This window comes from Colletotrichum destructivum, chromosome 8, assembly GCF_034447905.1.
Source record: "Colletotrichum destructivum chromosome 8, complete sequence".
Classification (NCBI taxonomy): domain Eukaryota; kingdom Fungi; phylum Ascomycota; class Sordariomycetes; order Glomerellales; family Glomerellaceae; genus Colletotrichum; species Colletotrichum destructivum.
The window spans coordinates 4016599-4039657 of NC_085903.1; the positions used below are offsets into that span (position 1 = coordinate 4016599).

A 23059-nucleotide genomic window follows, 5' to 3' on the forward strand; every position below is an offset into this window, starting at 1 on the left:
CTCTTACCCAATGTCTGCAAGTCATGGAACTTCAAGGGCCGTTTCCCCAGAGCTATCAGCAAGTTCAAATTCTTTGCATCTCGAACCGATCAAGTCTGTTCCTGCAGTGCAGTTTGAGTGAGTACATATAGCTGATTATTATCGGGACCGAAATGTGGGTCGAATCCCCCCAATGACGCATCTGAAAGTCCCGAGCGATTCCGTCTTTGCTTGTCCCGATCTCTTTTATGGTTCAGACCACAGGTATTTGTGGCGCCGAGTATTGTAGAACCGAGTTGAGCTCCCATGTGTTTCCCTTTTCACAAAGGTCTCCATTAATTTATGCGCACAACTTCGTTCAAAAGACCTTGTGATAGGAATAAGCTACCCTCAATGTTTTTGAAGACCATCCGTGACTGCTGAGTCATGCGATGAATTTCGAAAAAGGGAACGATGCTGTTCTCGGAACCCCCAACCCACACAAAGCAACATGTTGATATCAGTCGCCAAATCTGGTAGCGATCATTACTATCATTATCTCCTCCTAAGCTTTTGAGGCGTGGCATGTAACACGTACTAGAAAGCTTTTTTCGCACATACTCCCCGGATAAGAAAAAGCTGCACTATGGTAGGTCAATAGCAAGGACGATGCTTACTGACTTGAAGAAACTAACGTTCGCAGGAGTTACGTCCAGTGCCTGGCAGGCTCAATACCAACTCTGCTGATACCTTGACGAGCCAAACGTCTGATCCTCCCCTTCAGGAGTTACGTCCAATGCCTGGCAGACTTGATACCGATTCTCCCGATACCTTAACGACTCCAACGTCTGAGCACCTCTCCACGGACAGCAATCTTAACATTGTGTGGTGGGATGGTGATAACGATCCGGAACATCCGTACAACTGGCCAGTATGGCGGACGAGACTCAATTGCACCTTGGTGAGCTGTGCCAGTTTTGTCGCGCCGCTGGCAACTAGTAAGTGAACACCCTTTCTCGGTTTTCGGCGTGCTTAGAGGGTGTCTATCTACCTGCTCACCATATGTCTCCCAGCACTCTTTGCACCCGGTGTGCCCCAGCTCATGCGAGAGTTCCACAGCGATAGCGAAGAGCTTACAACGTTTGTTGTATCCATCTATAACCTGGGCATGGCATTCGGTCCCCTACTCATCGCGCCCCTTTCCGAAGTCTACGGCCGCGTCAAGATATATCATGTTTGCAACGTGGGCTTTGTGGCCTTTGTTATCGGATGCGCCTTGGCACCTAATCTTCAGTCTCTAATTGCCTTGCGCTTTCTCAGCGGCGTCTTTGGAGCATGCTTCAGTGCCAACGGAGGCGGTTCCATTGCCGACATGGTCCCACAAGAGAGGCGCGCCGGTGCCATGGCAGCCTTCACTCTCGGTCCTCTACTGGGCCCCATCGCTGGGCCTATTGCGGGCGGCTTCATCACTTCTGCAAAGGGTTGGCGATGGAACTTTTGGCTGGTAGCCATCGTCGGCACCTTTCTGTCGCTCGTCATGGCCCTCACCCTGAAAGAGTCTTTCCATCCCGTTATCCTCGAGGCCAAGGCAGCCAGGCTTCGCAAATCCACTGGGAACCCTCTCCTACGATCCAAGCTTGACTCCGGTCTGACCTTCAAACATAATCTCAGGCGCAGCCTTGTACGCCCGGTTAAGATACTCGTGTATTCACCTGTTGTTACACTGATCTCACTCTACATCGCTGTTACTTTCGGATACCTGAATCTCATGTTTACTTCCTTCACCGAAATCTTTGAGAATTACTATGGCTTTACTCCCGACCAGGTCGGGTTGGCCTATCTCGGTCTAGGGGTAGGTTCCTTGGTTGGCGTCGCTTTGTTCCGCCTCACGTCAGACCGGTACTTGGCCAAGAAAGCCGCCGATGCAAACGCCGCCGGCGATAACTCTAACGTGCCCAACGGAGGGATGAAACCGGAGTACCGCCTGACGAATCTTCCAATAGGAAGTCTCTTGGTCCCTATCGGCCTCTTTATTTACGGCTGGACTACACAGTATCACATTCACTGGATGGTGCCCATTGTGGCGACGGGTCTCATCTCGTGCGGGAATATCCTAACAATTACGCCTCTACAAATGTATCTTATCGACGCATTCCATGTTCATGCTGCGTCAGCACTCGCTGCAAGCATCGTCCTGCGATCTATTGTTGGTGCGGCGTTGCCTCTAGCGGGTTTGAGGATGTACTCAGCTCTTGGCATTGGATGGGGGAACAGTCTCCTTGGGTTCATTTCCTTGCTATTTCTGCCTCTAACATTTGTGTTTTTAAGGTATGGAGAGTACCTAAGAAAGCGGTTTGAGATCAAAACTTTGTAAGGTAATGCATTTTTGTACGGAGTATGTTATTACTATTGGGCGTAGTAGATTACTAAACGGAATTTCCATGGTGAAATAACCTTTTCGGCGGAAAGTAAATAAGCTGGGGAAAAGTCATCGCTACCCCGCAAGAGGCGTAGTGCTCCTCAGAAAATGGTTAGATACGCAACCTCATTATGCCTCATACTGAACTTGAACAATACGCAAGACTTTTCTGCAAGGCGGGCCATTGTTGTTTGGCTATCAACAAGTCATTGTTTTTCGTCTCATGCTTAATCCCCCATTTCCTGGGTCGACTTCGACTGTATCAAACAAGACAGTTCCTGTGCGCAAGTCATCATCTGCACTAGGTCGGCACCAAGACGCCTGCGATGCGGTTCCAGTTGTATGTTTTTGCTGTCTGGCAACTCCTGGCAGCTGCAACTGCAGGGAATGGACCTACGGTTGACCTACCGTATGCCCGTTATCAAGGGGTCTACAACTCGACGTCGAATCTCAATATCTTCCGGGGGTATGTGCTACACATTGACCATATTTCCTCCGTTAGCTAAACTCCGACAGCATCCGCTACGCAGCTCCTCCAACAGGAAAGCTTCGATGGCAACTACCCCAAGAACCGGATAGCAGCAAAACGGCCGTCACGCCAGCCGTATCTGACCCACCGCACTGTCCATGGTCTCGTCGTTCTCTGCAGTACCCAAAGACAGAAGCTGAAGAGGTTTCCCTTAGATCCTTCAACGTCACTGGAGACGAGGACTGTCTTTTCTTGAACGTGTTTGCGCCGGCCGACGCAGAAGACCTTCCCGTACTTGTATGGATCCACGGCGGCGGCTACAGTCTTGACGAGGCCGCGTCGTTCGACTTTTCCACGCAAATGGGGACCAACAATAACACTTATCTCGCTGTTGTGATTCAATATCGTCTCGGCGCCTTTGGCTTTCTGTCATCAGCTGACGTCGTGGCTAATGGGGTCGGCAATGCCGGCTTGCATGATATGGTCTTCGCGCTCCAGTGGGTGCAGAAGAACATTTGTAAATTTGGGGGCGACCCGGGTAAAGTGACGGTCGCAGGGCAATCGGCTGGTGCTGGAGCGGCCTTATTGCTGGCTACTACGGATATCACCGATGGGCTCTTCAGTGGTATAATTGCGAGCAGCCCATATATCACTACACAACCGTAAGTCACTCCTTTGTCATGTGTCTCGCGGTGTCACAAAATCGTCGGCTGAATACCTTTCACCAGTCAGTTCGATGGATACCGGCCAACGAAGAACTACCAAATGCTAGCGGAGCGTGTCAACTGCTCATCCACCGACAGCTCCTCGTCTCTTTTTTCCTGTCTCCAGAACGTAGACTCGGTTTCTCTTCAAAACGCCAGCGACTGGGTGAGCACACAGGGTCGTTACGGACAATGGGCATGGGGCCCTGTTGCCGACGGGAATCTCACCAAGGACACTTTTTCAAATCGGCTATCCCACGGGTTGAAGGGGTCCCGTTTGCTGACCAGTAACGTCGCAGACGAAGGCCCATATTTCACTCCGCAGAACATCACCTCCCAGGCGGACTTTGTCTCGTTGTTGCAGTCCAACTACCCCAAGCTGACCGCTTCCAACATTACGGAAATACTAGCCACTTACGCCCAGAAACACGAGGACTTCCTCACGGCCAACTCAAAGGACGCAAATAATACGGACCCGGGCTTTGCAACGAACGGTCGGGATGCACCCTATGCTACCACTGTGTCCAACTATGCCACAGGTTGGCAGCAAGTAGCCAACAATTTCTATGCCGAGGCCACAGTCATATGCCCCTCGCATTGGGTTGCCGACGCATACGCAGCGAAAGAGGGAGGCCGAGCATGGCGTTACCAGTTCAGCATACCACCCGCCTACCACGGCCTAGACGTGGGCTCCGGATCCGGCTTCGACGTGCTCCTTGCGGATGTCAACACTCCCAATACGTCCATAACTCTACCTCTCCGGCGCGGATTGCAGACCGCTTGGGGAGACTTCATCGTCAATGGGGCGCCAACTCTAAGTGGTTCTGGTTCGTACGTGAGCGTCTGGCCGCAGTGGAGAATGGGGGGGAACGGAGCCGCTTACATGTTAAATGTAAACGTGACAGGAGGAGTGCCAACGGAGAAGGAATCTACATTCGACGGCATGGTCAAGTTGCAAATCACCAGCTATTTGCCTGGCGGCGCCAACGACCCACCTCTACAGGATGCCTTGGACATTGTGGACGGCGAAAAATGGGAGGACGGCCGAGGGGAACGATGCCGCATGTTAGCGACACTAAGCCATTGGATCAACGAGTAGATTTATAAATCGATAAGTAACCGGGGTACGAACTAATGAAAGGGTTTTCCTAGAGAGTAGTGAAATAGTTAGTCTTAAGCCTTATTTTACAATAGGTTTAAATCCTAGTGAGTTTGTTTTGTTTCACTTTCTCAACTAGAATGGCTATACACAAAAAATGATTTCTGCTACTATAAGCTATGTGACTACACTTTGCTCTATTATTATACTACAGTTAGGAACTCACAGTAGTATCCGATAACAGAACTAAAGGGTAGAAGCTAGTAAACAGTAAGTATAAGGTGACTGATAGATTGGGCTTTTAAATAATAAAGTAACTGTCTTAACACCTGGAAGGATGACTGTCATCCTGCACTAGGAAGTTCAAGCTAGACCTATCTTTAACCCCTTTCATATAATGCATAGGTCTATTTAAAATAGCGTCCTGAGAGATTACCATTATACTTTTGAAGTTCTTAGATGAGAAAGGTTGTCTGCTCTAGAGAGCAATTAAATATTCTGTGCGATAGGCAGTATCACTTGTGTTATGGTTGGAGGTGCTGATTAGGGCCTTGGTAGTTGAGTAGCTTAACCACCTTAGGGCAGCCTGGCATCTCAAGGAGTTTAGTAAGGGAAAGAGTCTCTGTTTTTCGCTGTTATCAGTTAACCACAAGAAGGAGAGCAATTTTGCAACTCAGTACAGCGATAGTGTGCTGCAGCTCATCCATGTTGCATTTGAACAATTCATGAACAAAGCTAAGAGGTGTGTTGAAGCTGAGAAAGTTTGGTAAATCCCTCTAAGAGGCTAATCAGATAGAAAAACTATTGAAAGTCTTAAATAAACCTAAATGGACTTTCGAATAGGTTTATAGACATTCTAGAGAGGTTCCTCCATCTTATTCAGTGAGCCACCAAAAGGCTACTTCACAAATCATCTACCAACGAGCTCAAGCCCTGCGCAGTACCAATACGTTCCTCGAAGAAGAATCGCAGTCTCTCGATCCGGCTCCGGTCTGCCATCCACAGCCCAAACGCCGCCGCGGTGGTCGACAGCATCTTGTCCAGTGGTGGCAGAGGAAAGTCATCTGCCAGGGGCACATCATGCCGCACTGGACAGCCCAAGGCCTGCTGCTGCTCTGGCATCAGCATGCAAACGTGCAGCAGCTTGGCCGCCTCCAGGTGCAACAAGTTCTTGAGGATGGCCCCCCTCTGGGCCCACGTGACGAACTGTGCCTTGGTTGGGAACGTGGCCTTGACCCCGGAGATATGGCCGAACCTGGCGAACGAGGTAAACGTCACCGCTCCGGTCTGGTTGGCTGCTTGGATTATCGTCTGCGTCGTCGCTGTCCCGCGCACCCATCGGGGGTTCTGCGCCAGGAGGACATCGAACCACTCTATTCCGTATTGTTGCATATTATCACCAGGAATAAGCAACAGTCGGGCCAATATTTATGACAGCAAGTATTTTCCCATGGCACGGTAGACTCAGAAGAAAAGTCACTCACAGTTCCGCCAGTTTTACCGCCACCTTTCCCACACTCGAGCTTGCGCCGTAATAAGAAGCCTACCATTTCTAAATACAACATTTAGCGCTTTGTGGTATCACGAAAGTGGTTCGTAGGAGAATGCTTTGGAAGAAATCTGCAGGCAATCACGTAGACTTTAACTCTGTACCTCTGCTACATAGGCTTTCCCTTATCCCTAGCCTGGATTGCCTGGTAGGATATCCAATGCTTTGCCTTCTTCTCGTAGGAAGGTCTGTATCTAGCCTTCTTGCTGCCAGTGGCGACTAGAGCGCTCTCTGATTTGCTATGTCTGACGGGTCGCGTCAATCATCAAGCCGTCCATCACAGCTTTCTCAAGTAGTCCTCCACCTTGACACCATGAGCGTAAGCCTCCGAAATGTTGATGCGGTGGGCCTTCTCCCCCTGGCGGAAGAACTCTTCAATTTCTTCCGCGCTCATCTCCGGTCTTGCTTTCTTGAGGTTCTCCTGAATACGCCGCAGCCCTTCCCGGGCTTTCGCACGGATTGCAGGGACGTCCACTCCCACCAACTGCCCATCGCGCTTCACGATCTTCCCGTCCACCATGACGAGGTCCACGTCAGCCGGGGTAGAATGCAGCACGGCAGTGCCCAGTGGATTGGCTGTTCCGCTGAGAGCCCGCTTGCTGGTGATGACCACAACGTCAGCCCTCTTGCCGGGGCTCAGGGTGCCGATCTTGTCCCCTAATCCAACAGCCTCAGCGCCGTTCCGCGTTCCCCAGATCAAGGCGTCACGCGCGCCGAGGTTCATGTTTAACGCGACGCGACGACCAAGGTGGGTTGCTTGGTGGTCCAGCCCGCGCTGCACCTGCAGTTGCAAACGCATCTGCGACAGCAAATCCGGCGGAGCGGCGCTCGACGTGTCGATGCTGAGGGCCGGCTTCAGACCGTGCGCGAGAGCCATTCTCAGAGGTGGGAACCCCATGCCCATTTGGATGTCAGTGTCGGGTGCTAGGGCGATTTTGCCTCCCGTCTTGGCGATGAGGCTCATCTCGTGATCCGTCAGGCTAGTGCAGTGAATGTAGACGTGCCCAGGGTGCATGTGTCCGAAATCTGCGCGGGTCTCCAAGTCGTTTGTGAGGCTGGAATTGGGAACTGCACTGGTGTGCGAGCAACAGAACAACTCATGGTCCCGTGCAAGTCTCAGCTCGTCGTTAATCCATGAGAGGGGTGTTGTCCCCGACTGGCTAAGTTGGAGAGCAACGCGAACCACACCCTCTTGGTCGTTCTCTTGGACCATGCTGGCAACATGTGACATTCGCGCATCCCAGCCAGCCTTGCCTGCGGGGACGTCGCCATACTGGTCTGCGCTCATGCCATAGCAGAAGAATGCTCGGATTCCAGAGTCCTTCAAACCCTGCAGCTCTGCCTCGGCGTGCTCGGGTGAGTGGAAGGATTCGCAGGTGTCCATGATTGTCGTTACTCCGCTGTCGATGGCCTCCAATGCGCCGACGAGAGCAGAAATGCGCATGTCCTCGACGCCGGTTGCCGGCAGCCATCGCGTGTAAGTGTTGGCGAGGAAATGCCACAAGTGTTGGTCCACGCCGATGCCCCGCGTCAGGCTCATGGACACATGGCGATGGGTGTCCACCATGCCTGGAATTACGACGCCCTCGGAAGCATCGATGATCTCGGCGTCAGGGTCAGAAATGTCCTCCGCCTTGCCGACAGCCTTGATGATGCCATCTTGTACGAGGACGGCACCGTTGTCGAAGTCGCCGAGCGTGTTATCCAGGGTCACCACGAGGCCCCCAGTGATGAGATATTTTCCAGCCATTTTTGCTTCAGGGGATGTGTTTGATGAAGTTGAAGGTGCTTCATTTGACTGTAATCGCTGTCTGATTAGCGTTGAAGAAGGAGACTGAAGATTTCAATGAGGACTCGAAATCTAGATTTTGACTACATTTAATTAACCTCTTTTATGCTATTCTTTTCCAGTCCCAGAGGAGGAGGCTCTGTAGACACCCTCTTACTCGCGCCCCTTCACGCGAGCCGCGAGACATTGACACCCGAGGCACCCGAGGCCGTGAAAGAGTTGAACTGGCAAATCGACGAAATCATCACCAGCGAGTCAGTGGAGCCGCTAGGCTTGAGTTGCGGCCCGCCAAGTCTGTATGCAACCCGGGGCTGTTCGGCGTTCCGTTGCCCATCTTCACAAAAGCTACCTGGGAAGCAAGTTCTTCGCGGGAAAATGCCGTGGGACGGAGTACAACATGACAGTGTCACCGTGGTGCGTGCTGGCGTCGCACACAAAGGAAACTGCTGTGCTGGTTTGTTTGGCAGGTTTCGGCTCCCTGGGGACCCCGGACTGCCCCGTGAGGCGCAGCACTCCTGAATTTCTTGGCCAAGCATGGGTCTAAGGTCGGCCCGCTCCTCTCCCTTTACCCGCAACGCGAGGCGTTATGTTGAGAATGCTGGTACCTGTTTGGATGATCTAAGTTGCTTAGAAAACGACTAGCCTTGCTAGAACGACACTCGGCATCGATTTGGAAGCGCAAACATTAGGCATGGACAGCCGATCCGGGGCTCGTCAGATTTACTCGAAAGTCAACAACTAGCGTGGTTGGGGGTTGTTGCTTGCTAAAACATTTAGGTTGAGAGACGCTCTTAGAACGAAAGCCTATCCAAGAGGCATTTCCTATTCAACGTCTTGTCATTTGCGGTAAGAGCGTCCTATCGAGTGCCAATAGGCCAAAGAACGTGTATATGGGTGTTAGAGCCAATCACAACATGTCAGCGCGCTTTTACTGGCTGGTCGCTCGTTACATGGTTGGGGATAGTTGGAAAGGAATTGTGGATGGCTGGAGCTGCGCTGCTCTACGATGCCTTCTGGTAGCATTGGACGGCTTACGGACTTTCTCATAACTTACGGACCCCGTCTTGCCCGTTTCCCGATAGATCGCATTGCATCAAGGCCTCTTCGAGCTCTCATGGCCTTGCCCACGGGTGCTTGCTGTGGAGGCACATCCACTCAACCCGCTTTTAGAAGCGGTCTTGTCTACTCCCACTTTGAGAGAAGAAGCCACCTCCGTCCTCGCCCTTGACCTCGCTTGCGACGGACAACAAATTGTCCGGCCATCAAGAGAATTCGCGTAGAATTCGCGAACTCCGAACCATGTGCGCGAGCGCCCCCCAATTGGGAGCTTCTTCGGCATTAACCGGGGGGCGAGGCGCGCTCCCAGTTCATCTCCACCACGTCATTTTGAGCTACAGTCTTGGATTTCGAACCTCACAACGTTTGCGGCCTGAATCCCGCTTCTCTAGCCTGAGGATTCCACGAGACGATGCTGTTTTCCCCCGAAGCCTTCTACAAGCTGCCAGGGAAAGATATCATGAGGGCCACATCCCCCAGAGTAGCATGTCTTCGATCCTCAAACTTCAGACACAGAGATTCTTCAGCAGGACTTTTCACAGATGGAACAAGTCTGTCGACAATACCCGTTTTGCCGGCTACATCAAACACAAACAATGTCGTCTGCTCAACCACCTACAAGCAGCACAACCTCTGGAAAGGTGCCGCTGAGCCAGTGGCTGCCCTGGTGAAAGGCCGCGGTGTTTCCAATGTTTCAACCTGCGATAGAACTCCTCCTTCTACTGCTAGGGCTTATGTCCTATCTTTTTAATACTTCTCACAGGCAGGTCAGCAGATGACCTTCCCTCAGAGTTCTCGTCATAAACTTTGACGGCGGTACCGTGAGCGCCGCTGTCAGACAGGCTGCAAGCGACCTCGACTCGAACGCACTCCTTTCTATTAAATTCGGCGACATGGCCCGCTTTGACGACTTGCCGGCTGTCATGACACAGTCTACTAACAAGAACATTGCGCAGCTGTGGTGGTTTACATATGCTTATAATTCTCCAAATTTGTCTCTCTTTTTCTTTGCTATGACTTAAGCTTTTGTAGCCAGAAGTCGAGCTTCTTACGGGGTTGGATCCACAGAAAAAAGCTTTCAATAGTTTCTGGTAATTGAGATGTGGGGTTTCGTTCTTGATAAGCCTTAGCTCGTTTCATAATTGCCCTCCCGGTACCGCAAAAGGTAGGTTCAGGGTCAGTAGAGGTTGTAGATGAAGAAGTTGAGCTTGTAGTAGTTGAGCTTGTAGTAGATGAGCTTGTGCTTGTTGTGTACGTGCTTGTGCTCTCTACAGATAAGGAGCTTGAGCTTTCGGTGGTTGAGGAGCTTGAGCTTGTAGCTAACGTGGAGCTCGAGATCGTTGTGGGTGAGGAGCTTAGGCTTGAGCTTGTGGCGGATGAGGAGCTTGAGCTTGTGGTTATGGAGGGTGAAGAAGTTGAGACAGGCGAGAAACTCGAGGTAGGCGTTGGCGCTTGAGTAAGAGAGCCTGTTGTTGACGATGACGAAAATAAAACTGAAGACGGCGAGAATGATGACGACAAGGATGACGATGAAGAGGATGGCGAAGCACTCTGGATGCTTGATGATGATGAAGAAAGGCTTGGCAGAGGGCTTGGCGCTGTGACGGACCCTAAGGTAGTACTTGAGATTGCTGAGGTTGTGCGAGTTGATGTAGAACTTTCTTGAGGCACGAGACTTGAAGCACTCGTAGTGAAATCGCTTATTGGGCGGCTCGAGAGCCCTGTATCGGACAGATTTGCGGCAGATGACCCCGAGCTATCTTGACTGGACGAGCTTGGAACTAGAATCTGGCCGTTTTGACATTGTTCAACTTAGGTATCCGTTAGATAGGCATCCAGACAACAAACTTTAAATAGTGCAATTTGTGATTGTTCTTACCAGTGTATGCTAAGAGAGAGACTGGGTCGCAGTCAGGTGGTCTAGATGCAAAGGTGATATAGACCTGTGAATTCCGATCCTGGCAGAAGCTTGCCTGGTTGCCGGGCAGGATTGGATTGGAAAACTGAAGGATCCCTGTTGAGACACTGAATGTGGTGGTGACAGAGCCCACCGGTTGCGACCCTCCGGCGTTGAGAAGTTTATAATCCTCACCTGAATAGTACACAGGCTCGCCGTCGATCAAAAGCTGTTCAGAGATTAAGTCGAAGCGTTTGGCGCTGTTACAATCCTGGCGATCTTCATTGGTGTTCTGGACTACAAACCCCTCTATGATTCTCTTCCTTAGGATTCGCTTGAAAATTGTCGGACCCGGAACAACGAGAAAGATCAGGGGTTGAGTAGCTGGAACGAACACCGATGGAGAGGGACTGGAACTGGAGCCAGTCACACTGAACTGGGCTGTACTGGCCGAGGTTGAGATGCCAGGTGTAGACGTGGTGAAGAACGATGAGGGAGGTCCAGATACTGAGATGGAAGAAAAGGAAGATGGTGGAGACGAAGCTGGATCTGTTGAAAATGTTGTGCCTGATACGTCAGTCCTTATCGTGAATTTTGATACGGGGAACGAGGGATTGGAAGACACAGAATCCGTTTCGGAAACACTACCTGAAAGATTGGTGGAAGATTCAGCTGTCGTTGCTACAGGCGAAGTTGGAGTGTTAAGGCAGACTGAACTGAAAATAGGCTCCAGATAAGTCGAGAAATATGTAAAACAAACTGCCTCTGAATCATCACTGTATGGGCGTGAAACAACACTTGCGATGGCTTGCAGTACAATAAGGGAACTGGCGAGCGATTGAGGCCTCATGTTGGAAAGTTTGAGATAAATCTGCTCGGAACTGGTTCAACTTTTTGTGGCCAAAGCGGAAAACCGTTTAACCGTTCTGGACGGATACAAATACAAAACAACGTAAAGTATGGGCTGGGGATAGTAGAGGAGTTACGTGGCTGGTGTCATTATACCCAAGGGAGGTCTAAGAAATGCCTCCAGTACTTCTTCTGTGACGTCGTGAGCCTTCCAGTCGACCAATGCTCTACATTCTTATTGGTCGACGTCAATAGTGGACAAGTCGTGCTGAGGATAAGATGCAGGGAGACCTAGGACAGTCCTGCAAGACGCCACTCAATGAAACAGGACGCATTTGCTAGCCTAGCCTCAAGCTGAATTCTGGAATATCTGCTGTAAGCTTGACGGGCAACAGGGAACTGCACTCCCATCGGGCTGGTTTGCACAGTCAATCGGTGAATTGGACTAAGATTTGATACCGCCACACTTAAGATAAGTGGTTATTGTGTTCGGCCCGAAGCTGGCTGAGGATCAGCAAATCTGAATCATAACATGCAGTGAGTGACCTATAGGCTTGCGCTCCTAGAGTCATTGTTGTAAGCGATATTTCCCCCTGCATATCACTTTACTCCTAAGAGATTCCCCTTGCATACCACACGGCCACTGTCGTCAAGACCTGCACGAAATTTGGCCTAACCCCATCATCTCAACCGTCACACGTCCAGTCTTGGAGGTACCGCAGGGTACTAGTATGTCAGAGTCGTAGCCATGACGGCTGGCGCAATTGCTCAAACCTGATCTGCTACACAATTAAGCCAAAAGGCACAGCTCGTCCTTCCGTTTCAACGAGCTGCTTACTATCTAAGTAAGTAAGTCTGTCTCAAAGTCTAGCTTGGCTTCACCCGCAGTCCCGCACCTAGGCTTAGACACTACACAAGAGGTAATAAGCCACATCCTATCAGGTAAACCACTTACATTGTGAAAAGTATGATAGGTCAATTGCGTGTCTTCGGATCTGTGCATGCAACGGGGAAACGCCTCCCAACTAGTGGTTGCAATGAGCCACACACGTGACGACGGAATTATGGACCCATCCAATCAATGTTTCCGACATTGCCCGAGTGAGGCTGGGCACCTACGATGTACTGCTTGGACCCACCTTTCCGCCGTCACGTGTGTGGCTCATGGTCTCCACTTTCGACAGATACGGGTTCAAAGAGACTGAGACGTTAACGAAGTTCTTATCCTTGTCGGACGAATCACCGCTGCCTCAGAGAAATCTAGACATATTGGATGGCGCACCAGGGAATGTTTAAATTCGAGTAGGCAGGAAATTGTAATATCTCTAAGTCCCAAAGTAGTGATATCAGAGGAGGTAAGATGTCCTCTGTATAAAATGGCATATGAATTATAAACCAAGAGGAAGCGTGCAGTGATTGGCTACCATCTACATCCCTGTTACCGGACGCCCCTAGTGTCCCTCCCTGCCCCGCCCCGCCCCGTCCCGCCCGAGGCCAACACCGTTGAGTGAATTATAATACTGAATTCCGTCACTGCATAATTACCTGTAGATTAATAAATAACAGGCAGCTAACCCTACAAAAGAATCCAGAAAGTCAACAATCTGTGTATATCGAAGGCGAGCCGAACTGAACCCGTCCAAGCAGCAGGCGAAAGCGAACTTTGTGTTAAGTCCGCGCAATGCGCGCAATGCGCCGCTGGCGAGCAGTTCAGATAATCGGGTCACCAGGCGTAGATTGCAACCTTACTTCTAAGCTATGCGCGGTTGAACTTGGCACACCAGCGAGAATGACTCGTGCTGGCACAGGCTTCAATTTTAAGCAGCATATTAGAGTGCAAGAAGGATTGCAACGGCGCTTACTAACTTGGATCACACGTTGCCTCGTCGATGCTGCCACTTGACCATGTCTGCAGCAAGTCGCATCCTTTCCCAAATTATTTCTCCCTATCAAGTCGACGCTTTGCGAGGACTCTATGGCACTGAAAGCTACTATGGCCATGCCACATTGATGAAAACACCAAATGCATACCTGGGTGATGGTAAGTCATGGCCAAGGAGGCCTCGAACGTGCACGCCACAGATAGTTGTCTATTGTGCTCCGGAGAGCGGAAAAGGTAGAACGATTCCTGCAGCCTGTTCCAGCCACATTATCATTCTACCTGCATGCTTGCTTCATGTCGCGTCCAATGATACCCTGCGCCAAGGCGGCAAAGCCCTGCAGAGCCACTTGACCTTGCAGAACGTGCCTCAATCCTTCACTCGTGGCCCTCTGGAACCCTCAGGGGTCCTCCCCACCCGGCCCGCAGCCGTCTCTGCCGTACGCCCGAAGAGGGGCTTTTACAACTAAGCACCTGCATTTGCACGTGCGATGGAAGACGCCAAGTATTGCGATGACTTGGCGCAGTTCAGCTCCGCCGGGACTAGCCATGGCTGTCGCGGTCTTCTGTACCTTGCCTCTCTTGGCCCTTCTGGATGAAATCCACGGTGGCTCGATATGGCGAGAAATCCCTATCTGCACCATGCAGGTGTCCATAAATAGGGTCCTACCAGGGGGTCAGGCCCCCTGGCTCCCACCCAGGTTGGTTAAAGACAGTATGATAAACCTGGTTGACACAATTTACGACTTTTGCTATCAGTACCACTGTAAGACCCGAGTGTTCAGGATTCCATTGGTGGTTCAGTGTTTGTGATTGACCTCTCATCGGCCGTTGTACATGGCTTGAGTCGGCGTCACCATAAGGCCTCGCCTCTTCAGCATGCGTTACATGTATATAATCCCGTTGCTTTCTATACCTCCTTCTTTCACCCCTTCACCATAAACAACCTCAAGATCACGCCCATCACCCTTTATCACTCACTCCAACTTCTTTTTTCAAGACGTATACCGTCTTTCATCACGCTTTCAGCTCCGTCACTCTCAGCCTCTTTGCCTCTCAGCTCTGGGCTCCCGTCCTGGCCGCTGTCGCGCACGACCCCGCGGTCAAGGCAATGCCTGGCAACCACGGTTACCTTGTTCCCATCGACAAGGACCCAAAGGACTTTGATCTGAACGCCGACTGGATGGTACTCGTTGATGATTATATCAACAGGGACACCAACGAGACCATCTTCGACGAGAACGGCTTCGATACTGTCGCTAAGAGGTCTCTAAGCGACCCTGCCGAGTCTCTCGCGACGCTCCAAGCCCGCAACACTGGTTTCAGAATGTGGTTCAGCAGAAACGATGCTGATATGGGGTGTGACATCGGCCACGGCTCCATCGCCTGGATGCTTGGAGAAGCCATCTACGCCCTCTGCAGAGAGGGGTGGTGCCAAGACGGAGACGGTGTCAAGTGGACTTATCCTGTCAGATGGATGAACGGTGGCGGCAATCCGTCCACAAGATGGCTTGAGATCACGGCAAACGGCATCTATACTGGCCCACACACCCTCGGAAATATGCATAATCTCATGAAGGCCTCTTCTACGCAGCAAACCGTTAGATTTGCGGAAAGGAGGACCTACATGACCTCCCAGCATGGAAGCGGAATCCTCTTACACCGTTGCCAAAAGGCAAAGTACCCAAACTACGTTCGTATCGCAAAGCCTTCGCCCAACATGATCGACCTTCAGCTTCGCATCAGGCTACAGAGTATCGACAGCAGGCCCTCCCCCTTTAACCCTAAGTCTTCTACGGGCTCAGCTGTGCTAACACATGTCGCTACTTTAGACAGCTGCATGGGAGCCAACGCCGTCGCGGCTCTCGCTGGAGCTCTCAACGGAGCTGTCGGAGCCTTCTTCGGAGTCGTTGCCTTATTCTGTAGTTAACTATGTCGCGAGTTACGGAATCAATGGTAGTACTCACATGTAAAGCATGCAAAGGCCGAGGAGTTTCTGCGACTGTGCGGGCGAAACCCGAATCACCACTCGCCGAAGACACGCCTCGTGAACCCAAGCCAGCCCCATGGCCATTATGACCATTGTCTGGGGATTAGACATGTGGTCTTCGTTCTAGGTGCCGGTTTTCCAGAGATCTGCACTGCGGTACACCGCAATACATCGAGCGGCTTCGAATTGCCGGCTTGTCCGTCGTTTAAGGATGACAGAAGTGCCGTGGAAACGCCCCAAGTGTCCACCAGGAGCTTTATTGATGATTTGCGTCAAACTAGGGTGCGCCTTAGATTACATGGCCTGCCCTTCCTAGTAAGCTTTGTGTCTTATTTGCGCCTTTGACGCCTCCTAACGCTTCTTGGTTTACACAAGTCCGGTTCAGTGAGCTGAGACTTGGGGCTAGATGGTGACGTATGAGATGAGTTGTTCCTCTGCCCTTTCTAGCTTATCATAACTGCTTTGTTCTGTTTAGTACATACCACTGTTTTATTATGTCTTCTGCCTTGTCTCTTAGTCCTTTTAAACTGTCAGGGTTAGGTTGTCTACCCTATCTGTAAGACAAGCAGTAGCGGCAAACATTCGTTAAAGCTGAACAACAAGCTTCTCTCCTGATAGAGCGTTTCTCTTCAGCGTCTGAAGCCCCTCCAAGATGGCAGGAAATCCCTCTATAACCCTAACAGGATGCGGTCTTAACTTGCCCCCGTCAAGGAGCCGCTGCACGGTGGCAAACCACTTGACGGCAAACTCCCTCACCTCAACATCAGCATCACGCCCAAACGGCGGGGGCCAGCTGATTGGCTTTCCGTGCATCGAGGGACCCAGAACCCAGTCCGGCGTCACGGTGTGCTTTCTGGTGTGGAGGACGTCGGGGAACGGCTCCAGCCGCGTGTACTTGCCACCAGTCCGGCCGAGGCACGCGTAGCAGAATGCCATAGTGTCGACCTCGGAGATGCAGTCCAAGGCGAACTTGAGACTGTGTCTAGTGTAGTCCTTGATGTCTTGGACGCAGGTTTTCGACTTGTAGTCAAACACAACATCTGCGCCGTAAGACTTGACCAAGTCAAAGTTTTTCTGCGAGCAAGTCCCGATCACTACCATGCCAGATCTGCGCGCCGGGAAAAGCCTCTCCGTTATCAGTCTGTGCGGTCTTTTTTCTTCAATGGCACGGTAGACTCAGAAGAGATGTTACTCACAGTTTGGCCAGTTGTACCGCCATTGTTCCCACACTCGAGCTCGCGCCGTAAATCAGGATATGCCTACCCTTGCCCTCCGTGATGGGCGCCTCCGGGTGTCCAGGGATGCCCAAGGACTTGAACAACGCCAGTCCCATCGTCGCAACCGCCGTGCCCAACGACGCCGCCTGGAGGTCGGATATGGTTTCCGGCACCTTGAGACAGGCGTGTGCGCTGGCGCCGACGGTGTGCGCGAAGGCGCCCACGGAGGGGGTGAGGCCGTGCATGCCCTGCACCGCGCTGCACACTCTATCGCCGATGGCCAGGGGTGCTGGCGTCAGGCTTGCTGCCTTGCTGCCGAGATCGAGGACGGTACCGGAGAAGTCGTGGCCGGCGATTGCGCCTGGTGTGATCAGCCGGCCCTGCATCTTGTTGTCGACGGGGTTCAAGGCCACGGCCGTCACTGATACGAAAACCATGTCGTCCTCGAGCTGGGGTACTGGGGCGTCGTTTGTGATCTCCAGGTTGCCATTGCATGATCCCACGATTGCGGTTTGACGGCTGAGTACGCCGGGGACTGTTGTTTTGTCCATGTGGGTATCTGAGTCAAACATCTTCTCTGCGTCTTGCAGTGTCACTGAGTCTGAAATTGGCGCAACGAGTCTGACTGAATTTGCCGCGTTTATAATCGTTATCCAAGTGATTCGTGTCTTCTCCTGGTCTCGGTCCCAGCCTCGAACTTGATACCAAGCGTTTTGCCTAAATATAGCTCATGTTTTCGAAGTGAACCGTGTCTGTTCTCTCTCCGTCCCCCGTCGGCGAAGCAGCTGAGACTGATTCGGCGCCAAGAGTGGGGAGGCTTTTGGGGCAAAAGCAAAAGTCGCCGTCGGCAAGGGGTTGTCAACGTTGTTGGTCCATCCCAGGTCGGCGGCACCGCCTCACCTCCTTATGCGGTAAAGTGGTCTGTAGTGGTCTCCATAGGGTCAAGGCAAGCGAAACGGAGGCTGTGCATGCATCGAGTGTGTCGATCAACCGCCTGGTTGAGATGAGAGAAAGTCGCTTAAAGAAGACGCTCAAAGAAGACGGATCATATCAGGATCTGTTCAACAGGATTCAGTTTACCTAACCACACAATTGAATATCGCTGTCCAGTAACAAGATACCATGTTTGAACCAGCTACCGCGACCGCTACCTCGACGGCTGTTGCCCAAGACGATATGCAGCCGTCTTCGGACTGGGCCGTCAACGACGTGGAGGCAGTCTCGCCCGAGAAAATGGCCATCGTCAATGCCACTGCACCACAACTCAAAGAGCAGGCCATGGCCATCACCATGTCCTTTTACTACAGCATGAAAGACGTCTACCCGGAGCTGATTGCCAAGTTCGCCAAACAACCGCGGCAACTGTCGACGGCAATCATGGCTTACTGTCAGTTGCTGGACGATCCGCCAAAGCTGATGAAGGGGGTGGAGAAGATCGCCAAGATACACGTAGACGCAGACATCACGCCGGATCTGTATGCGTTGGTTGGCAAGGGGTTCATCCAGGCCGTTGGAGAGGTCTTGGGAGATCAGGCGACGCCCGAAGTGCTGGAAGCTTGGGATGATGCGTTCAGGGTCCTCTCCAATGTTTTGATAGCTTCAGAGAAACAGCTATACTCCCAACGGCAAAGAAGAGACACCGTATCCGTCTGAGCAACTTTGGTGTTTTGGTCAAAGAAGATAGTGGCTTTGGATCAGACGCAGTTACAACATGCCGTGGGGCTTGGTAGGATAGTTAAATGATTCATGTCAGTGGTCCAAAAAGACACGACAGTAGCGTTACTCATCTTTGTACCCTTGGACTGAATCGTGGAGCCGGATCAGACGTGCACGTCTTGAAACCCTGCCTGCACATGTGCCGCCATGAATTATATATTCGATGATTAAGCTTCATACTCTGTACACACGCTAGGTGAAAAACCACTTTTTCCAATAATTATCCCCAAACAGACTTCAATTTTGGTTATCTTGTCCAAGAAACACCAAACAAGACGCTCACAATGTCGTCTGCTCTACATCTCGGCTACACAGGATCGCAGCGCAAATCTCTGATTGTAATGATGTCTATTCCGACCTATGGTCACACCCTGCCTCTCCTCAAGATCTGCTCGCACCTCGTCGCGCGAGGATATTCAGTCTTTTTCATCGGTGGCACCGAACATCAGGCCCAGATACGCCGCGCTGGCGCGGAATTCATCGAGCATCCGCCGTGGGGCATAACGGACGAATTCAAAGCCGAAAGGGACAAGATCGTCAACGTTTTCCGACGCAACACCTTTGAAGCCGAGCACGTCTACGTCGGGAGCATGCTGCAGCGACACCGAGTCCTTCGCTCCACGCTGGAGCATGTGCGCAGGAAGCACCCGGAAGAGGAGGTCCTCATCATACACGAGTGCATCTCGGCCTTTGCGACGCTCCCCTTCTTTTACGGCGCACCGCTGCCCGCGGGCTATGGCAGGTTTCCCAAAGTCATCAATATCCCCATCTATCCGATGTTTGTGTGGAGCATCGACACTCCTCCGTTCGGACCTGGCAGCCCCCCGACGACGACCTGGCTGGGACGCCTAGCGAACTTGCTCCTTTACTACGTCATCATCAGCCTGCCAATGTATCGTCAAATCTTGGGGCGCGTCAACCAAGAGATGAAGGTTCTCGGTGCCACTCGCCAGGTCACAGGCTGGCTGCCCGACGTGGTGACCACCACGGCGGACGTGGTCTTGATGATATGCAGCCCCAGCATGGAGTACCCGCGGTCTGATCTCGATCCCAAAATCCGCTTCATCGGCTGCCTACCGAACAACGTCTCCACGACGTCTTTTCGGCCAACCTTCCAGCCGCAGGCATGGTGGTCGACCATTCAAGAGAACGCCAAGCTGCCGTCGCAGACCAGAAAGCGGCTGGTCATGGTAACTCAGGGGACCCTGTCCGTGGACTACAACGACCTCCTGATTCCACTCATGCAGGCGCTGGCTGGCCGACGCGATGTTTTGGTCGTCGCACTCTTGGGAGGGCATGACAAAGAGCTGCCTCGAGACTTTCCAGTACCCGCGAACGCCTACGTGGCCCAGTACTTGCCATATGAGGTGATCCTTCCTCTGAGCGATATATCTGTACAGAATGGCGGGTACGGCGGTTGGACGCAGGCCGTAATGTATGGCGTTCCCACGGTTCTCGCGGGGGCGACAGAGGAAAAGCGAGAGAATGTGATGCGCGGGCAGTGGACTGGCACATCCGTGGGGATCAAAAAGCGACGGCCCTCTGTGCAAGAGTTACGAGAGGCAGTGGATACTATCCTCGAGAGCTATGACGAGTACAAGTCGACAGTGTTGAAGCTGAAGGCAGAAAACGACCGCCTGGATGCCATGGCACAGATCGAGCGTGCTACAGAGGGATTCCCATTGGACACAGTTCGGCAGTCATAAATGCCAGCACGGGAATAAGTGAGCATATTGGTGCTGAATGGTTCATCGTTCTCGCTGACGGAGACACTCGGCGCCGTGCTAGTCGAGTGGTTGAGCGCTGTGATATGACCATGACAACTTTCTTTTTGTGAACTACTGGACATGTGTATGCATGGTCCAAGCAGCTACACTCGTACTTTGAATACGCTCTACATAATAACAACAGACTGGGTCATCTGTGATAGAAACCCCAGCACCCTATCCACATCCGCCTGCGTTGTAGGAACATGATGGCTGCCCTCAAACTCCATGTATTTGGTCTTCGGCCCCTTCCAGAAGTTCTCATACATCTTCCTTGACTGCCCATTGTAGGGGTCTTTTGTTCCAACAAGATGCAGCGAGGGGATCCCTACAGTCTGGTCATGAATCGCCGAGTCTACAACGTGTGTGCGCGTGTCAGTTTAGCTGTCGTTTCAAGTAACCCGTCAGCCGGCGTGTTTCTACGTACGTTCTTTTGGGGAAGTGAGCAATGTCAACGGTGGATACGTAGAGCACACCAGCCAGGCGAACTGGAACGTCAGACACTGTCCCCAATACCGACCCAGCTCGTGCTGGTCGAGGAGCAAACCCGTGGCTATGCCGCACCCTTGCGAGAAAGCAACTATACCGACATACGGCGCATCGCTCACTTGCTTAAGCAGGTTGCCCAGGTGGTTTCGCACCGTCTCGCGCTCGCGGTTGATGTCTTCGGCCGTCAACCCGAGGTGCTCCGAGTTGGACTCCTCGCACTGCCACCGGTAGAATGGCCCCGAGCCAGCAAAGGTCGGATGCATACCGGGCCCGATGCCACATTCGAATGGCGCGTTGGGGAAGACGAAATCGAAACGGTCGTCGAGCGCCTTTGTGAACCGCCGGAGCTGGACTCTGAAGATGGCGGCGTTGGAGCCTGCGCCGTGCAGACAGAGGATCTTGGGTTTGACCATGGATGCTGTATCACGGTGTTTGTCCTGAGCGTATCAGACTGGTGGTGGGCACTGCAGGCAGTTTTTCAGGATGATATCTCGACGTTTGCAACAACGGAACAATGAGAGGAACTCGCAAAAAGGGTTGTGAATCACTTCAGAGTGAGAAAAGGCCCAGAATAGGAAGAGCCACGCAGAAGCTGCCAAGGACGTGTAACGACCGGCCGGCAAACGTTGACAAGATCTGTTCCAGTTTCATCACGGGTCGCTAAGGCGGATTTAGTTTCATGGCACATTGACAGATGACCAGTCTGTAGCAATGTGTCCTGCGGAGACTTTTGCAAGTCCTATCTTGGCTTGCTGTTTGGGCAGAAAAAAACAAAAGTCCCGGCGGAGTGGAGTTGAACTATTTCTGGTCTCAGCACCTTCATGACTCTCAGTTCCGGCCGGTCGCGGCTTTAGAGACACAGAGGTAAGTTAAATATGGCACCGTCTATGCCAGGGTAGCTAATCATGTTGGTGTCAATCACATTCACACTTCGCCGATAACCAATTCACATGACAATGGCACCCCACATTCAGACGGAGCAGCTTCACCCCGTTTTCGGGGCTTCGGTGTCGGGAGTAGATTTCTCCAAACCGGTCTCTGAAGAAGTGCAACTAGAGATTCAGAAAGCCCTGCATCAGGTGAACAAGTCATCTTCCGTGGAACCATCAAAGGATGCTCTCATGGACCACTCATGCTAACGTGTCATGGTCTGCAGTATGGGGTTCTTGTGTTTCGGGACACGGCACTTGACGACCAGAAGCATGTCGATTTTGCCAAAATGTTTGGTGCTATCGACAAGTTGAACATTCCACCTGGCAGCGGCATCAAAGCCCGTTTCGAGACGGATGAGTTGCAGGATCAAGGAAACCTGGGCCTGGACGGTACAGTTCTTCCTGACGAGTCTCCAAAGGCACACTTCAACAAGGTATGGGAGCCATACACACAAAGAAAATCTCGCACTCTACTCACTTTTTTGCCAACTCGACAGGGCAATTTGTTGTTCCACGTAGACAATAGCTATCACCCCCAGCGGGTTAAATACTCCATGCTCCGCGCCGTCGACCTCCCGCCCCAAGGGACGGGCGGAAACACCGAGTTCGTGGATGTGCGCCAGGCATGGGACGATTTACCGGAGCCGTGGAAGCAGGAGCTCCAAGCAAACGGTTATCGAGTGAGGCACTCCATGTGGCACTCCCGCAAGCTCGCCTCGCCCGATTTCTTTGCGCGGCTCGATGCCACCAACTATCCGTCCTCTCTCCGGAACCTGGTCCAGAAGCACCCCGACACCGGGCGAACCCACCTGTACATTGCCTCGCACTGCTTCGACATCGAGGGTTTGTCGACGGCCGAGTCGAAGGAAAAGCTCGACTTCCTAATGAACCATGCCACGAAGGACAAGTATATTCTCTCCCTTCCCTGGCTCAACAAAGGCGACATGATGGTCTGGGATAACCGTTGCGTGATGCACCGTGGGCAGCCTCTTTCGGGATCGCACAAGCGAGACTTGCGTCGGGCTACGATCCTCGACGAGGGCCCGGAGGCGTACAGTTTCGACGCAAAGACATATGATTACATGAAGTTTTGGTCCGCTGCTTTCCATGTCATGCAGCAGTATGACACTGGAGTCCAGGAGGCGGCAAAGAAGCAGCTTGGTCTTGCGGGAAAGGACGTTGCTGGCCTGGAGAAGGCCATACCTACAGTGTAGTAGTAGAAACAGGGAGAGCGCCGTTACAAAGCTTCAGGCAGCAGTTAGTCTAGTTTGAATGAATTAA

The 23059-nt window shown here is 52.1% G+C and overlaps 10 protein-coding genes across 10 annotated transcripts; 5 read left to right on the top strand and 5 right to left on the bottom strand.

The window, feature by feature from the left end:
- Window positions 1-385: 385 nt before the first annotated feature.
- CDEST_13062 (Putative major facilitator superfamily, MFS transporter superfamily) lies at window positions 386-2332 on the top strand (the record flags this gene model as incomplete). Its single annotated transcript, XM_062929218.1, has 3 exons — window positions 386-607; window positions 662-956; window positions 1032-2332. The coding sequence occupies exons 1-3, from the start codon at window positions 605-607 to the stop codon at window positions 2330-2332; spliced, it is 1599 nt and encodes a 532-aa protein (XP_062785269.1). The 5' UTR covers window positions 386-604.
- A 209-nt stretch (window positions 2333-2541) lies between these two features.
- CDEST_13063 (Putative carboxylesterase, type B, carboxylesterase type B, carboxylesterase type B, active) lies at window positions 2542-4649 on the top strand (the record flags this gene model as incomplete). Its single annotated transcript, XM_062929219.1, has 3 exons — window positions 2542-2843; window positions 2894-3508; window positions 3575-4649. Exons 1-3 carry the CDS (start codon window positions 2704-2706, stop codon window positions 4647-4649), a joined length of 1830 nt encoding a protein of 609 aa, XP_062785270.1. The 5' UTR covers window positions 2542-2703.
- A 903-nt stretch (window positions 4650-5552) lies between these two features.
- Window positions 5553-6041, bottom strand: CDEST_13064 (uncharacterized protein; the record flags this gene model as incomplete). Its single annotated transcript, XM_062929220.1, has 1 exon — window positions 5553-6041. The coding sequence occupies one exon, from the start codon at window positions 6039-6041 to the stop codon at window positions 5553-5555; it is 489 nt and encodes a 162-aa protein (XP_062785271.1).
- A 434-nt stretch (window positions 6042-6475) lies between these two features.
- On the bottom strand, window positions 6476-7948 carry CDEST_13065 (Putative metal-dependent hydrolase, composite domain superfamily; the record flags this gene model as incomplete). The annotated part of the gene is made up of 1 exon (XM_062929221.1): window positions 6476-7948. The coding sequence occupies one exon, from the start codon at window positions 7946-7948 to the stop codon at window positions 6476-6478; it is 1473 nt and encodes a 490-aa protein (XP_062785272.1).
- A 2106-nt stretch (window positions 7949-10054) lies between these two features.
- Window positions 10055-11790, bottom strand: CDEST_13066 (uncharacterized protein; the record flags this gene model as incomplete). Its single annotated transcript, XM_062929222.1, has 2 exons — window positions 10055-10854; window positions 10923-11790. 2 exons carry the CDS (start codon window positions 11788-11790, stop codon window positions 10055-10057), a joined length of 1668 nt encoding a protein of 555 aa, XP_062785273.1.
- Window positions 11791-16243: 4453 nt separating this feature from the next.
- Window positions 16244-17447, bottom strand: CDEST_13067 (Putative GroES-like superfamily, alcohol dehydrogenase-like, NAD(P)-binding domain superfamily; the record flags this gene model as incomplete). Its single annotated transcript, XM_062929223.1, has 2 exons — window positions 16244-16766; window positions 16855-17447. The coding sequence occupies 2 exons, from the start codon at window positions 17445-17447 to the stop codon at window positions 16244-16246; spliced, it is 1116 nt and encodes a 371-aa protein (XP_062785274.1).
- A 550-nt stretch (window positions 17448-17997) lies between these two features.
- CDEST_13068 (Putative Globin-like superfamily protein) lies at window positions 17998-18528 on the top strand (the record flags this gene model as incomplete). Its single annotated transcript, XM_062929224.1, has 1 exon — window positions 17998-18528. The coding sequence occupies one exon, from the start codon at window positions 17998-18000 to the stop codon at window positions 18526-18528; it is 531 nt and encodes a 176-aa protein (XP_062785275.1).
- Window positions 18529-18875: 347 nt separating this feature from the next.
- On the top strand, window positions 18876-20297 carry CDEST_13069 (Putative UDP-glucuronosyl/UDP-glucosyltransferase; the record flags this gene model as incomplete). The annotated part of the gene is made up of 1 exon (XM_062929225.1): window positions 18876-20297. The coding sequence occupies one exon, from the start codon at window positions 18876-18878 to the stop codon at window positions 20295-20297; it is 1422 nt and encodes a 473-aa protein (XP_062785276.1).
- Window positions 20298-20485: 188 nt separating this feature from the next.
- Window positions 20486-21259, bottom strand: CDEST_13070 (Putative serine hydrolase FSH, alpha/Beta hydrolase; the record flags this gene model as incomplete). Its single annotated transcript, XM_062929226.1, has 2 exons — window positions 20486-20712; window positions 20785-21259. 2 exons carry the CDS (start codon window positions 21257-21259, stop codon window positions 20486-20488), a joined length of 702 nt encoding a protein of 233 aa, XP_062785277.1.
- A 537-nt stretch (window positions 21260-21796) lies between these two features.
- Window positions 21797-22992, top strand: CDEST_13071 (Putative TauD/TfdA-like domain, taurine dioxygenase TauD-like superfamily; the record flags this gene model as incomplete). Its single annotated transcript, XM_062929227.1, has 2 exons — window positions 21797-21943; window positions 22003-22992. The coding sequence occupies 2 exons, from the start codon at window positions 21797-21799 to the stop codon at window positions 22990-22992; spliced, it is 1137 nt and encodes a 378-aa protein (XP_062785278.1).
- Between the last annotated feature and the right edge of the window lie 67 nt (window positions 22993-23059).